Genomic DNA, 14261 nt, shown 5'->3' on the forward strand with positions numbered 1-14261 from the left:
ACCATCCTTCTAATTTTGCCAAGTCTCTCTGTTTGTCAAAAAGATACATTTTTAATGCATGATGCAAATTATCCATCAGCTATATTAGCTGTTACCATAGTATCAGCCACATTGTCTTGGCTATCCAGTTGTGGTTATTGCTTTACATTGGTCAAACCTCCGTTAGATAGTATGATTGTCCATACTGATGTCTATTTCTTCATTTATTTCCTTTTTTTCCTTTTCAGTAGCTTATTTTTAAAATTATTTTTGTTATTCTGAAGTTGACAAATACCAGCAAACAGCGTAAAATGAATGAACATTTCCATATATAAATAATAGAAAAAAAGAAGATAGCATATGAAACTGAGACTTTCTCAATAGCTTATTTAAGTAGGTCAGACTTTGGCAAACTGATGTTTTCAGCTTGGCCTTCCAATGCTTATAATTCCTGCTCTTGCCAATCTAAACTACTTTCAACATTAACTTTTCCACTCCGAAGGTCTGTTTTAAAATCTGAGTCTGTGGTTAATGAGATGAAAGGAGAGTAGCTCTCTTACCATGATTCTTCTGTTTACCATTTGTTATATATTCTTGACTGAGAGGATACACTGATAAATTATTTCTTCTGACCACTTCAAGCCCTGGAAAGCTGGGAAAACTCAGCATGAAGAGATCTTAGTTGCCAGTCTTCCTCTCTGAGATTATATTTTATCTACTCTGTATGCATCACACACACACACACACACACACACACACACACACCTCTTCCCTTTGAGTGTAATCTCCTCAAGGACAGGGACCATTTTTGTTATTTTTGGCTTTGTTTTGTATACCCAGTACTTAGTCTCATTCCTGGCATACAGAAAACACTTAACAAATGCTTTTAGATTTATTTAATTTAGTTCCTTGGAAACTATTCTCCCTTTTATTTGATGCCATTTTAGCAAAGAAAGTTGATTTTAGTCTTGGTTCACTCCTCTTCCTCATTGGTAAACAGCAAAAATCCAGAGTGTATAGCCATAATTTCAGTCATTTCTGAAAACATTTCACATGTAACAAATTGTTCTGCATGTTATAACTTATGAGATTCTTGATAAATAATAGGCATAAACTCATCTGCCTTAATCTTTAAGACTCTTTATTCTTTTTTACTCATTGAAGTTTTATCCTACTCCACCAGCATAAAGGCAGATGATCCTGGGCTTCTCAAATGCTCTGAAAATTCTGCTAGGTTTCGCCAGGTTGGAAAGACTGGTGATGGAGTGGATGTCTGAGATCCAATCTATTTAAGTTCAGAGAGGTCTGGAATCATCCAGGATTCCAGGATGAATTTTGGCTATATCAGATTCACAAAGATCATCTACTAAGTTACCAAGATGTAAAACCATATGTGTGGAGATATCTGAATAGCTCAGTGGATAAAGCACTGGGCCTGGAATCAGGAAGACCCAACTTCACATCTGGGGCCTCAGACATTCACTAGCTGTGTGGCTCTGGGCAAGTCACTCAACCTCTACCTTAATCCACTGGAGAAGGAAATGACGAACCACTCCAGTATCTTTGCCAAGAAATCCCTATGAACAGCATTGCTCTGGTTCAAATGATGAAGAGTTGGACATGACTGAATGACTGAACAACAACACAACTATATCTGTATGTGAAGTGTACCACCATGGAAGAATCAGAGAAGTATTGAAGATGAATTTCTTAATGATGTATCAGAATTGCTGAATTTAAGGAATTCTTTTAAACGCAATATAATATTTTCTATGTTGTGTGACTGATTTGATTCTTTAGACTACAATCATAAGGTAAGTAATGAATGTTTAAAATGGCACCATCCATTTTACAAGTCTTCATTTAAATTGCCTGTTGAAAACTTTCCCATAAAATATTTCCCCTTTTATCTTTTCAAATGACCTTGATTTCTAGGTAGTATTTAGCACTGGGATGAAATGAATTACAAACTCTTCAAAGCAAGGAGGTACAATAATTGTTCACCTCCAACACAGACCTTAGAGCGTTGTAAAACTTCGATACTTGGGATATCTTTAATGTCATATACCCTGAGACTGATTTTAAATATTGCAGTCTAAGTAGCTATGTGGTGCACTGGGCATATGGGATTAGCACTGGGCCTGGAGACAGGAAGATCTGAATTAAAATCTAGCTTCATATAACTACTAGGTTGACCCTGAGCAAGTCACAACCTCTGTTTGCCTCAGTTTCCTCATCTGTAAAATGAGCATAATAATAGCACCTATCTCCTAGAGTTGTTGTGAGGATCAAATACAATAATATTTGTAAAGCACTTGCCACAGTGCCTGGCACATTGTAAGAGCTATGTAAAAATGTTAGCATAATAATAATAACTTTATATGTCTCTTTTTTGAGAAAGAGGTCCCTCCTGGACATAGGAAACTTATTGCTATCAAAAATAAAGAAAATCTGATACCTTTCACTACGCCTACCCCACTCAGTAACCCATCTTTTTGCGCAGCAATAGAGGCACAGAGGAAGAAGACAAAAGGAGAAAAAAAGGAGAAAATATTGAACTTAAAGAGAGGCTATCATGCTCATTGTCTAAGCTTAATCAGGCCAGTAGTAGTTTGTGGTTAGTACAATGAAGGTGAAGACAGTTTATATTCAAGTCACTGGATCATGTCTCATCTCCTTCAGTTTCTCCTATGAATCCTTATTCTGACAGTGGGACATTTCGCTTGAGATTTTCCAGTACTGAATCATGTTTCCTCATTGATGAAGGTTGTAGTCAAAGATGGGATGACTCAAAAATTCCATGACTGGCACAACCTTACCAACTTGAGACCAGTATTGTGATGAGTGAATAGAAGAAATCAGCCTTTTTGGCGGACATCTTATCAAACTTGAAAATATAGGAAACCAACTGTTTCCAAAAAATCCTTTCCCCCTCATTGGTGCTTATTCTTCACTTTAAGTGAAAAGTACTAAAATTGTAGACTTTTCCCAGATATATTTGACTATTCTTTGTCATAATTTTGTGACAAAAATGAAAGAGGCTCTCTATTATTCCCCCCTTTTTAAGTTAAAATTGGTAGCTTTGTTTCCAGTGATTCACTATGATAATGACAATCAGAATGAGTATCCACCCTCCAAATATGGAGTCATAGACCATACTAACCCTTTGTTCACTAGTGTATTCAATATCTCAAGACTCTTGCTGATTTTGAGAGACCACCGCATATGTAATATGTAGGGATTAGGGACCTATAACCAACTTAGATGTATGAAGAGTAAACGTTATCAGGACATGATTGTTGCAATACTTTATACCTTTCTGGATACTCAGTAACTAGCAGTTGTCTTGTAGAGAATACTCAATGAGATCTGAAGATCTGGAGTTAGAATCTAGGCGCTGCCACTTACTAGATATGTAATCATATAGGATAAATTTTAATGTTGTAAGCTTCTGTCTTCTCATTTGTGAAATGGTAGCAATGTTGCCCACTACTACCTACATCACTCAATCGTGTGGAAAGTGTATTGTAAACCTTAAAATGCTATATAAATGTGAATTGTGGTTCTTCAAAAAAAATGGGACTGATAGCACATTGTCTACCTCAGAGAATGATCATCAAATGCTATCACAAATGTAAAACAAATATAAACTGATGCTTGTAATTATTGTTATCACAGTGGTACTTGAGTAAATGATTATTGATGATAATTGTCACACTAGAAACAAACTTTGCCAAATCCTGTCTTCATAATTTTCCTTTAGGGAATGGCTAGGTAGTACAGTGAACCAACCACTGGCCCTGGAGTCAGGAGGACCTGAGTACAAATCCGTCCTCAGACATTTAACACTTACTAGCCATGTGACCTTGGGTAAGTCACTTAACCTCAATTTCCCTTCCCTCCCCCCTCCAAAAAGAAAAAAAATCCTTTTACTAATTTTTCCCTTTTTATACTTGTGTCATAAAGAAGTAAAAGATTTTTGTCTAAAATGCCTTCACTCTACATTAAATTCTAAAGCAGACATGACTAGTGAGACACAACAAAGACGATTGTCATGGCTTCTTCACAAGTGCCCCCATTTAAACTATTTCACGATTAAACACATAGCTCTATGGATCATATCTTCACAAGGGACTATTTTCACACTGATGGAGAAACGTGCTAATATATTTAAACTCCCAAAATTAAAAATTTAAAAGAATATGCCCACCTTAATGAAGGCTTGCTCTTCATTCGCTTTATTGCAGGCATCCCAAGACATAATAGGTTCTCTCTGATCAGATCCTTGCTTGCCAGTAAATTCCTGTGAATTACTTGATGAAAATTTTAAATGGCTCTTCCCAGAGTCAATAGTACAGGAAACCTCGTGTGAATAAGTCTGGAGAAATGCTTGTACTCCATCTATGCCCAGGAATTGGGAGGCTTGAACACCCTCCAGGTGTGTACTTGCCGATCCCAGCTCCATATGCCATCTTCGAAGACGGAGTGCCAATAGCAAGATAATGAAAGAAAAGAATAGGCAGGAAACTGTAGCTACTGCGATGACCAGGTAGAATGTGAGATTGGAGTCATTTGGAAATTCAGGGGTCTCTAGGCTGCTGAGATCTGAAAGGATCTCAGGGATACTGTCAGCTACTGCAACTGTAACACTGATAGTGGCAGAGAGAGGAGGCTCTCCATTGTCTGTGACAGCTACTACCAGAGTTTGCTTGACGGAGTCTTTATCCAGGAAAGCCCGGGTAGTCGTTATCTCACCCGTGTGCAATCCCACCGAGAAGAGCCCAGGCTCTGTAGACTTCAGTAGACGGTAGGACAGCCAGGCATTCTGGCCAGAGTCTCCATCCACTGCCACCACCTTGGTTACCAGGTAGCCTGGCTCTGCAGAACGGGGAGCCAGCTCCACCCCACTAGAACCATCTGTAGGGAAGCCGGGATACAGGATCTCCGGGGCGTTGTCATTCTGATCCAGGATGAATAGAGTCAGGGACACGTTGGTGCTGAGAGGAGGGTCCCCAGAGTCTTTAGCTGTCACTCTCAGCTGTAGTTCCCTAAATTGTTCATAGTCGAAGGAGCGCAGAGCATAGAGGACACCGGTCTCGGAGTTGATGGAAATATAGGAAGAGAGTGGCGATCCCTGGAAAGTCTCGTCCGCAATTGAGTAAGTGACTCGGGCATTCTCTTGGCTGTCTGCATCACTAGCTTTGGGAGAAGATATTGTAGCTCCAGGCGAATTGTTTTCCATTAGATAAGCTAAATAGTGACTTTGGTGGAATACTGGTGGATTATCATTTTTATCTGACACCTGCAGTTGTATCACTTGATTTGATGTCAGAGGTGGATCTCCTCTGTCTTCCGCAGTGATAGTGATATTGTAGCTGGAAATTCGCTCCCTGTCCAGGATTCCGCTGGATATCAAAGTGTAATAGTTATCAAACGAACGTGAAATCTCGAAAGGAACTTGTCTGGAAATCGCGCACCGGATCTGTCCATTTTCTCCAGAATCTCTGTCATGGACGTTAAAAAGGGCAATTATAGTCCCAAGTGGAGAATCTTCTGGAACTGGACTGAAGAGGGAAGTGATGGTGATTTCTGGGGAGTTGTCATTAACGTCTGTCACTCTAAGTAGAATGTGGGCTAAGGCAGAAAGTCCTCCTCCATCTATGGCCTGCACTTCTAGCTCATGTAACTGATCCGCCTCGAAATCCAGGCTTCCCACTACTCTAAGCTCTCCACTGGCGGATCCGATTTGGAACAGCAGGGAAGAGGCCTCAGAGAGCTTTATTAGCGAGTAAATTATCTCGGCGTTGGAACCTTCGTCACGGTCCGTGGCCTGCACCCTGACCACCACTGTGCCCACTTGGACATCTTCAGGCACGCTCACCTCATAGAGAGAGAGCTGAAATAAGGGCGCATTGTCATTCACATCTAACACCCGGATACGAATCTGGGTTTCTCCTGTTCTCGCCGGATCCCCGCCGTCAGTGGCTACAAGCAGGAGCTGGTGCTCAGCTTGCTCCTCCCGGTCCAGAGTTTTTTCCAGTACCAGCTCGGCATATTTGGTACCACCAGCTTTGGTCTGCACGTTGAGGCTGAAATGTGTGTTGCGGTCAAGTAGGTAATTCTGGAGAGAGTTGTTGCCTACGTCGGGATCCTGAGCGTCCAGGAGATGAAAGCGGGCCCCTGGCGTGGTTATTTCTCTAATCTCTAACAAAATTTCCTCCACAGGGAAGGTGGGCGTATTATCATTTATGTCTAGGATTTCCACTTCTGCATGTACCAGTTTTACTGGCTCCTCCATGAGAACCTGGAGAGTAATCAGACACTGAGGGATTTGTCCACATACGTTCTCTCTGTCTATTTTCTCACTGACATATAAGTGACCATTTTGTAAATTCAGAGTGAAATGCTGCTTCTTACCTCCCGAGACAATGCGAGCTCCGCGCTCGGCCAGTTCCCGTGGCTCCAGCCCCAGATCCTTTGAGATATGGCCCACAAAAGAACCTTTCTCCATCTCCTCCGGAACTGAGTAGCGGATCTGCCCGGACGCGGCCTCCCACAGGGTCCCCAAGAGAAAGCAAAGCAGGACTTTCCCCCTGCAATCTCCAAGCATCGGTCGAATTCCCATTGTCATCTTCAGAACGAGCCACCTCCTGTTTTTGTTGAAGCTATACCTTTATTTTTCCTTTTTTTGTTTTCGTTCCTATGCTCCCAGGGCTGATCTCTGGGGCTAGAGTCTGAGCCCACTCCAGTCACTGAAATTGCTCCTTCATATTCAGTATGGCTTAAGGTCAATCCTGTTCTATGAGTACAACTCTGGAGAATATATCTCTTGGTGTCTGAGTTTTCAGTCCTTGGTAGAACAGCGGCACCCAGAGCCTTTACTGATAATAGCAAGGCATCAAGTAAATTGCTGTATTGAATTGTATTTTCTGATGATAGTTGTTAATCCTTACTTTCGCTCATTCAACATGAATATAAAAGCATTTATTAAATGCCTACTGTGTTCAGAGGCATGTGTGGATGGAGCAAAACTTAGATAACACAAAATCTCGGACTTCTTGGAGTTCAGACCCGTAGGGCGGCAAGACACAAATGTCACAACTATAATACACGACATTATCAGATAAGGGCTTTAGAGAAGTGTAGAACAGAGTACTATGTGGGGGTGGGGGAGGTTGTTACCGACCAGATAAGTTTTAAAGTTGTACTTCTGGTTTTGTTTTTTTCTGGTTTTATTTGTTTTATTTTGATATAGCAGTGCAACAACGTGGATAAAGTAACTAGGGTAATGTGCTTGGAGAATGAAAGGTCTGGGCTCAAATTCTACTTCTGACAGTAGCTGTATGACCCAGAGCTAGTCACGGAATCTCTGCAAAGCTCAGGCAACTCTCTCTCTCTCTCTCTCTCTCTCTCTCTCTCTCTCTCTCTCTCTCAATAGAGAAGTTGCGATTTGAATTGCTGTTGGGTCTTCCCAACATCATTCATGGGTGTATGAACTAAGACTAATGAAATCAAATAGGCTTCCTATATTTGTTTTTCTCTTAAAAAAACACTGTAGCTTCCATTGTCAAAATGAAACTCAAGTTCATTTTACCACAAGTCCTTCATTCCTTAAGGACATTCAACTTATGTTGACTTACACCTCTATTGGCAAGAAATTGGAATTCAGTAGCATTTTGACACTTCAAAAATACTTATTTACATTTTAAAAAATACTTAGGCAAGGTGAAGTAAAAGCAGAGAACACTATTTTTTTAGTGTAAGAGAACATGTTCTCCAAGAATCATTTTTATGCTTCAATCCTTTTATGTATTCACAGTTTGTTTCATCAATGGGAATTCCATCCTTGTTTTCCATCACTGTTTATTCTCACCCCTACACAAATTTTCATCCTGTGTTATTCTTAGCCATGTTTTCTCACAAATCTTCCATAGAAGATCTTCCCAGTGTATTGGATCTGAATATAGCTTCGAGGCTGTACTTCTGTGTCATAATAAAATATCATCCTTGTTATCAGACATTAGGCTATCTCTGCATTGGGACAGAATTATAAATGAATTGCATCTATATAATTAGACTGATTACACATACTGTTTCCATCCTCCTTTTAAAATTATTTTTAAGGCTATAAGACATCTATTATAATTTTCTTTTCCTCTCCTTGCCCATATATGAAAGGAATCTCCATTTCTCCAGTGAGTTTAATATTGAGCATGGAAAATGTCTGCCAGAAAAAGAACCAAAATTATTTATTGATATGTAAACATCATGTACATCAAAAGTTCAATAAAAGTTGCAAGAAACTATTTGGAGGATTCATCTGTGCCTACACCCATGAATGAGATTATATAAGAAAGTATAATTTTATTAAGAATTATTAAAATTGGGGCAGCCAGGTGGCGCAATGAGTAAGAGTGCTGGCCTGGCATCGGGAGACCCGGGATCGGTTCCAGCCTCAGATACTTGGCACCTACACAAAATAACTGGCCGTGTAACCTTGAGCAAGTTACTTAACCCCAACTGCTTTAAAAAAAGAATTATTAAAATTATATTGGAGGTCAGTAAGAAGGTACAGCAGGATCGTAGGTTGGTGCAGGACCTTTGGAAAAGTCTGGAATAGGAATGAGTACAAGTCACTAAAACAGGAAAAAGAAGGGATTAAAGAAATGAAGGCCCATACAATAAAGAATCCTATATAGTGGATCCAAAGTGAAGAAGTATGGGAGTTTGATAGAATATTTTTAAAAAGGCAAGAACCAAAAGACAACATTTGGAGTGCTTTGTAGTGAGAGAGCAAGACCATTGTAGCAAGACAGAAACAGGAGAAAGAAAATAAAGATTGAGTCAGACATATTAGTGATGGAGGTGGACACAATTTTTGCATTGTTTCTATCTAAGCATAGAGACAGCATGGTAGGGTAGATAGAGAACTGGATTTAAATCCAAGAATGAATACCTGAGTTCAAGTCCAACTTTTGAAATATATATGCCGTATGATCCTGGGCAACCCGCCCCATTTCTCAGTGCTCTAGGTGATTCTCTAAGACTCTAAGTAGCAGATAAGATGTTGACCTGCCTTTATAAAGGGAGCTTCCATACATAGGAGTTCTCTATGCTAATGAAACAATAAATCTAGTCCTTATCCCTATGTGTTGTGGTTTTGGTTTTTTTGTTTTTTGTTTTTTGCTTTTTTTGGAGGGAGGAAAGCAGGGCAATTGGGGTTAAGTGATTTGCCCAATATCACATGGCTAGTAAGTGTTGTGTATGAGGCCAGATTTGAACTCAGGTCCTCCAGGGCCAGTGCTCTAGTCACTGTGCTACCTAGCCACTCCCCCTATTTTTTTTAAACATAAACTAAGGAAAGTCTAGAACCCCAATAGTAAAGAATTGTATTTCTTCAGGGACTAGGAGGACTAATTAAGTAATGTAATGTAACTTCACAATATGAAAAATTCAATAGCATATAGCGTGGTCATAAAAAATATAGTGTAAGCAGAAATGTGAACTAAGATCCAAGTGTTAAAGTATCAAGGACCATCACACTTATCTGAATACTGGTGCTTATAAATAAGTCAGACTTAAGGAAGGTATATTGAGTACTTTACAACATTTTGTCCCTTGCCTTGAAAAAAGAGCAGTTGACTGCTTCTGTTCTTAAACTAATCTGATTTATTGATGTTAAACTGAAACTATAGATATGTGAGACAGTCTCAACAGTAGCTCATTCCCTGAAGGTTTATTTTTTGAGCAGGATTGTTTTCATTAGTTGGATCTTGTCTGTCTTGGGTGGGCTATCATAAGAAAAGCTAATGAGAGAGTAAGAGGCCAAGACCAAGGACTTTTATGGGAAAAAATTCCTTAGGAGGTTTGAGCAAAGGGATCTGGATGTCCATTTAGCAGGATAATATTGAAACCATCTGAGTTTACCCTTCTTTGTTGTTAGATTTATAGAATTCAAAATAGTTAAATGCCATTTGAACATTTAGGCAAATTTGACACCATCACAAGTTTTGGTAACCACTCTGCTCCTTCCTGATGTTAGTCAAACAGGAGTTTCCTTCTAGGTAAAAACTCCAGAAGCTCAAAGAGGAGAAGAGATTCATTTATGTCATGACTACCATTTTTACAGGTCAACCGAGGTTGGACTCAATCAGGTTAGATCCTGCATCATTCAAAAGACCATGGCATGCACTTAAAAATAGTTATATCCCCTATTCTCATAAAGAATAGATACAGAAGTTTAGCACAGTCCCTGATGCATAGTAAGTGCTTAAGAAATGTTTATTGATTACTTGATTGAGAAAAAAGAAAGACTACAGGCAGTACTTTTCTCTCTCTCTTCTCAAGTTCACTCTGGTCCCATTTGCAGTCTATATTGAGAATGTTATGGAAATGTCATAATGCATCACTGTTGTCTTGACACATCTGAATTGAGTATGGATCAAAGCATTGGCCTAGACTTCTCTAAGCTTCAGGAGGATGTCACAGTACCATGTATGTTCCGCTCCGACAGCTCCACTGTGTCCTTTGTAGAAGAGGCTACCAGTAGAATCCACTCACTGTGTCCTTTGTCTAAGAGGTTACCAGTAGAATCCACTTGAAGGGCCTTGGCATACTCACACGACTGAACCCCTTTCTTGTTAAATCTTATTGTTTTCTTTATTTTCAATTCCTTAGACTTAGAACCATAGTACTAGTCCTGGGGAAATCAAAACAGGAAGCAGTGTTGACCAGTACACTACTCTTTGATTTTGTTTTGCATTCATTAATTCCTTGCACTTGAAAATCTTATACTCCTTCAATGGAATTTTAATATGTGATCTGTAGTCATTGACATTTTCCTTCTTGTGAGTCTGTTCTCTACCACATTATGTGGAATTTCTGATAGAGTCTATGATTTCATCAGTATGAATATTCTTTTCACTAACCCAGAAAACAGTCAATTTCTCATGATAATTTATCAGTTAAGTTCTAAGGAGTTGTCTGAGATATATACTGGTTGCCTAAGGTCCCATTAGAGGCTTGATTTGAACAAATGGTTCCCCTGCCTCCAAAGTCATCATTCTAACTACTGTGTAAAGTGACCTTCATATTAAATAGATATAGTTCATTATAAATATTCATAAATTAACAAATATTAGGTCCAACACAGACTTTAATGGCTCTTATCCTCATGCAGCAAAGTTGTCTACTGGAGCAGTCTAGTACACTAGAAAGTTTATTCTGTCTGGGGAGTCAGGATATCATGGATTACATGGATTAACTTGTCTTTTGGAGTTCACAGAACTGAATTAAAGGAATTAGTCCCTAAAACTGGTGGCAATAGCATTTGATACTTACATTATATTTTAAAGAAAATATGTTTTATTAGTTATAGTATTCAGGGTGTTTGGTAGGATATAGGATTTTTCATAGACTTAGGTCTTGAAGTAAACCTAGATGTCATCTGGTCTGACGTCCTCACTTCACAAGTGCAGAAATTGATGACCCAAGAAGGAAAATAATTCCCAGTGTCACACAAATGGTAAATTGTTGAACTGAGATGTGAATGTAGGTCTTTTGCTACCAAGCCCATCATTTTTCTCATTACATTTTGCTAGTTCTTTTCCTTCTGCTTCCATTCAGACAAATATAGATAATGCCACTGAAAGAGAGCCATTTTAGAAAACTAAAGACATTAAGTGATATTCAAATAGAAATGTTTGGTTGAACTAAGCAGAACCAGGGAAGCAATTCACATGATGACCAAAACAGAGTAAAGGAAAACAACAATGAAAGATTTCAGAACTTGCGATTTGAAACTTTCTCTACAGTTCCCAGTTGTCAGAACTTCATAGAACTAGTAGTATAGCATGCCTACCCACTCTTGGCAAAGAAATGTTGGACTATAGGTGTTGAATGAGGAATACACTTTCAGAAAGCTAATGTGTAGATTTTGTTTTGATTCATTGGGTTACTCGCTACAAGGAACAGGTCCATGGAGGCAAGATGAGGAGTCATTAGAAAATGACAGGAATATTTTTTAAAAGAATACCAACAAGACATTTAAAAAGAAAAAAAACAAATATGCAAAGATAAATTCTAGACAAATAAACACAGAAACAATAAATTAGTGTTACAAAGGCATACACACAAGCATTAAGAAAATTATATTCTGAGGAGTTTTGGGCTTGCTGATCAGAGGATGAGCCAAAAGTCATTTGGGAAGGGGACAATTATGGAATATATAAACCAACATGAGATGATTCAGAAACCACAAATAAACAGCAGGAGGGGCTGAATACAAAGTCATTGATGGAAGTCACAATAAAATGAGAAAGAAGGCCACAAAATTAAATTAGGTCCAAATTGTACTAAGGAGGAGTTGGAGCAGGTGGAGCATGTGGTCACATACAAAATAAGACAATCAGAACATTGCTAGTCTGGAAGGGATGGACCATTCCTTTGCCCAATGCCCATATGCTGGATCTGATTTTAAGGTAGCATTGATATCCTCCTTTTCCAGTCTCTTTCTCACTCCAACCCCTTTACACATGCAATGAACTTCCTGACTTGGTCCTTGAAGATTGCTGGAGGAAATGAAGCAATGTGTAGGTTGAGCAATAAAGGTTTCAGAATTTTTAAAAAGGAAAGGCTATGATTTGCCAAAGGTAATAAATAATGATATTCCACAATGGTGCTTTAGCAGCTTAGAAATGGGAGGAATGGGGTAAGAAATGATGAGGAATATTAATTAAGATGTTTGTGGAAAGGGGAGTAAAGTCAGATGCTCATGTCAAAGCTCATGCTAATTAAAGGAAACAAGCATCTAATAGGTACCTACTATGTGCATGATAATATCCTAGACAGGTTAGTGCAAATCTTTAACAATTATTCTTTAAAATGTTTTGCTGACTCTGCATGCCATGACAAAGGCAAGTTTGAATCAGCTAAATGTTTATATTCAGTTTGACAGTACAGTTCTTCAGGACCATCCCTTAATTTGATCTCATAACTCTTTTTTTCCGCTTCTCTTATGAATTTATCATATTCTTTTTGCATGGCTCTATTATTTACAATCTTAATCACTTTGAAAAAGCCACTTTACCCCTCTAGGCTTCAGTTTTCTCATCTGTAAAATGAGGAAGTTGGACAAAATTACCTACAAAGGCCTTTTCAGCTTTGCAACTTTGATCTTACGAAACTGTTTATATTATTGAATACCATCATGTGTGTGTGTGTCTTATCCACCCTGGCTAGACTGTCAGTTACTTCAGGATAGAGGTTTGATCACATTTATCCTTGTGTCTTCCTTAGTGGCAAGCACAGTATAATGTACTGAATAGGTGCCTAAAATGTTTGTCGATAAAGTGTAAGGTTCTATTACGTATGGATTCATCATTAAGACATACATCAGCAAATTAGTTTTGCCACAGTAGCTACTTTTCTTCTGTTTCCCTTCTACCAAAAAAAATTTTAATTTGGCTCACGAGTCAAATGGGAGGAAAACTAGATTCTGAGAATGGCAATTTCATTGTCAAATCTACACTTGAAGATGACTATTTCAGCTGTGCAGAGGACATATTTTTTGAAGATAAACTAAAAAGAGGAGAGGTAGAAAGTTTAATTAGAAGATGTTGTAGTAGCCTAGACATGATGCACCTGGGTTATATGGGACTGGAGAAGAAACAACTCACAAACATTTTGCAGCAGAAAATAAGTAGGACATGGTAAGATATGGAAAAAAGGGAAAAGAATGGAAAGTTGTTCTAGTGTTGGAGAATCTGTCAGGTTGGTAGGAACACTATTGCCATCTTACGGATATTGTTATTCTTAATATCACTACTAGGAATTTGTGTTAAGAAGCTTTCACTTCTTATTTGAAGTGCCTTCCAAATTTTTCTCTATAAATTCAATTTGTAACATATAAGAACCAATGTAGTATATTGGAAGAAAAATCTTTAATAGAACACACCAATATTTAAAAACCATAACCATTCCCTCAAACATCTTCCAACTCTTCAGTTATATGACATTTAAGACAATTAGTCTAAGCAGTTCAAAAGAAGCATTGTGGTACAAAGGAAGCATACTGATACATTTATTTATTTTATTTTCTAAATGCAAAATCTTTCTGTGGTTCATTCTAGGTATTCTGTGTAGTACGCTAATGTTAAAGCATACAAACACCCATTGTTTGCCCAAGGGCTAGAGATGATAATATATTCTACTTCCAAAAAATTCCCATTAGGTATGTGTAATGTAATGCCAAAAGAAGGCAACTTCCCAGGTTCAAAATACCA

At 38.5% G+C, this 14261-nt stretch overlaps 1 protein-coding gene across 1 annotated transcript; it reads right to left on the reverse strand.

Moving 5' to 3' along the window:
• Positions 1 to 4102: 4102 nt before the first annotated feature.
• Positions 4103 to 7323, reverse strand: LOC138176583 (protocadherin gamma-A10-like). The gene has a single exon (XM_069107367.1). The coding sequence runs from the start codon at positions 6608 to 6610 to the stop codon at positions 4172 to 4174; it is 2439 nt and encodes an 812-aa protein (XP_068963468.1). The 5' UTR covers positions 6611 to 7323; the 3' UTR covers positions 4103 to 4171.
• Positions 7324 to 14261: the final 6938 nt, after the last annotated feature.

Source organism: Petaurus breviceps, unplaced genomic scaffold (genome assembly GCF_028583685.1).
Source record: "Petaurus breviceps papuanus isolate PSGF00001 unplaced genomic scaffold, PetGlider_PUasm1.0 90035, whole genome shotgun sequence".
Taxonomy (NCBI): Eukaryota; Metazoa; Chordata; class Mammalia; order Diprotodontia; family Petauridae; genus Petaurus; species Petaurus breviceps.

Bases quoted from the DNA above. Each gene is read 5' to 3' on its own strand.
- LOC138176583 (XM_069107367.1), bottom strand. From the start codon at position 6,610: ATGACAATGGGAATTCGACCGATGCTTGGAGATTGCAGGGGGAAAGTC.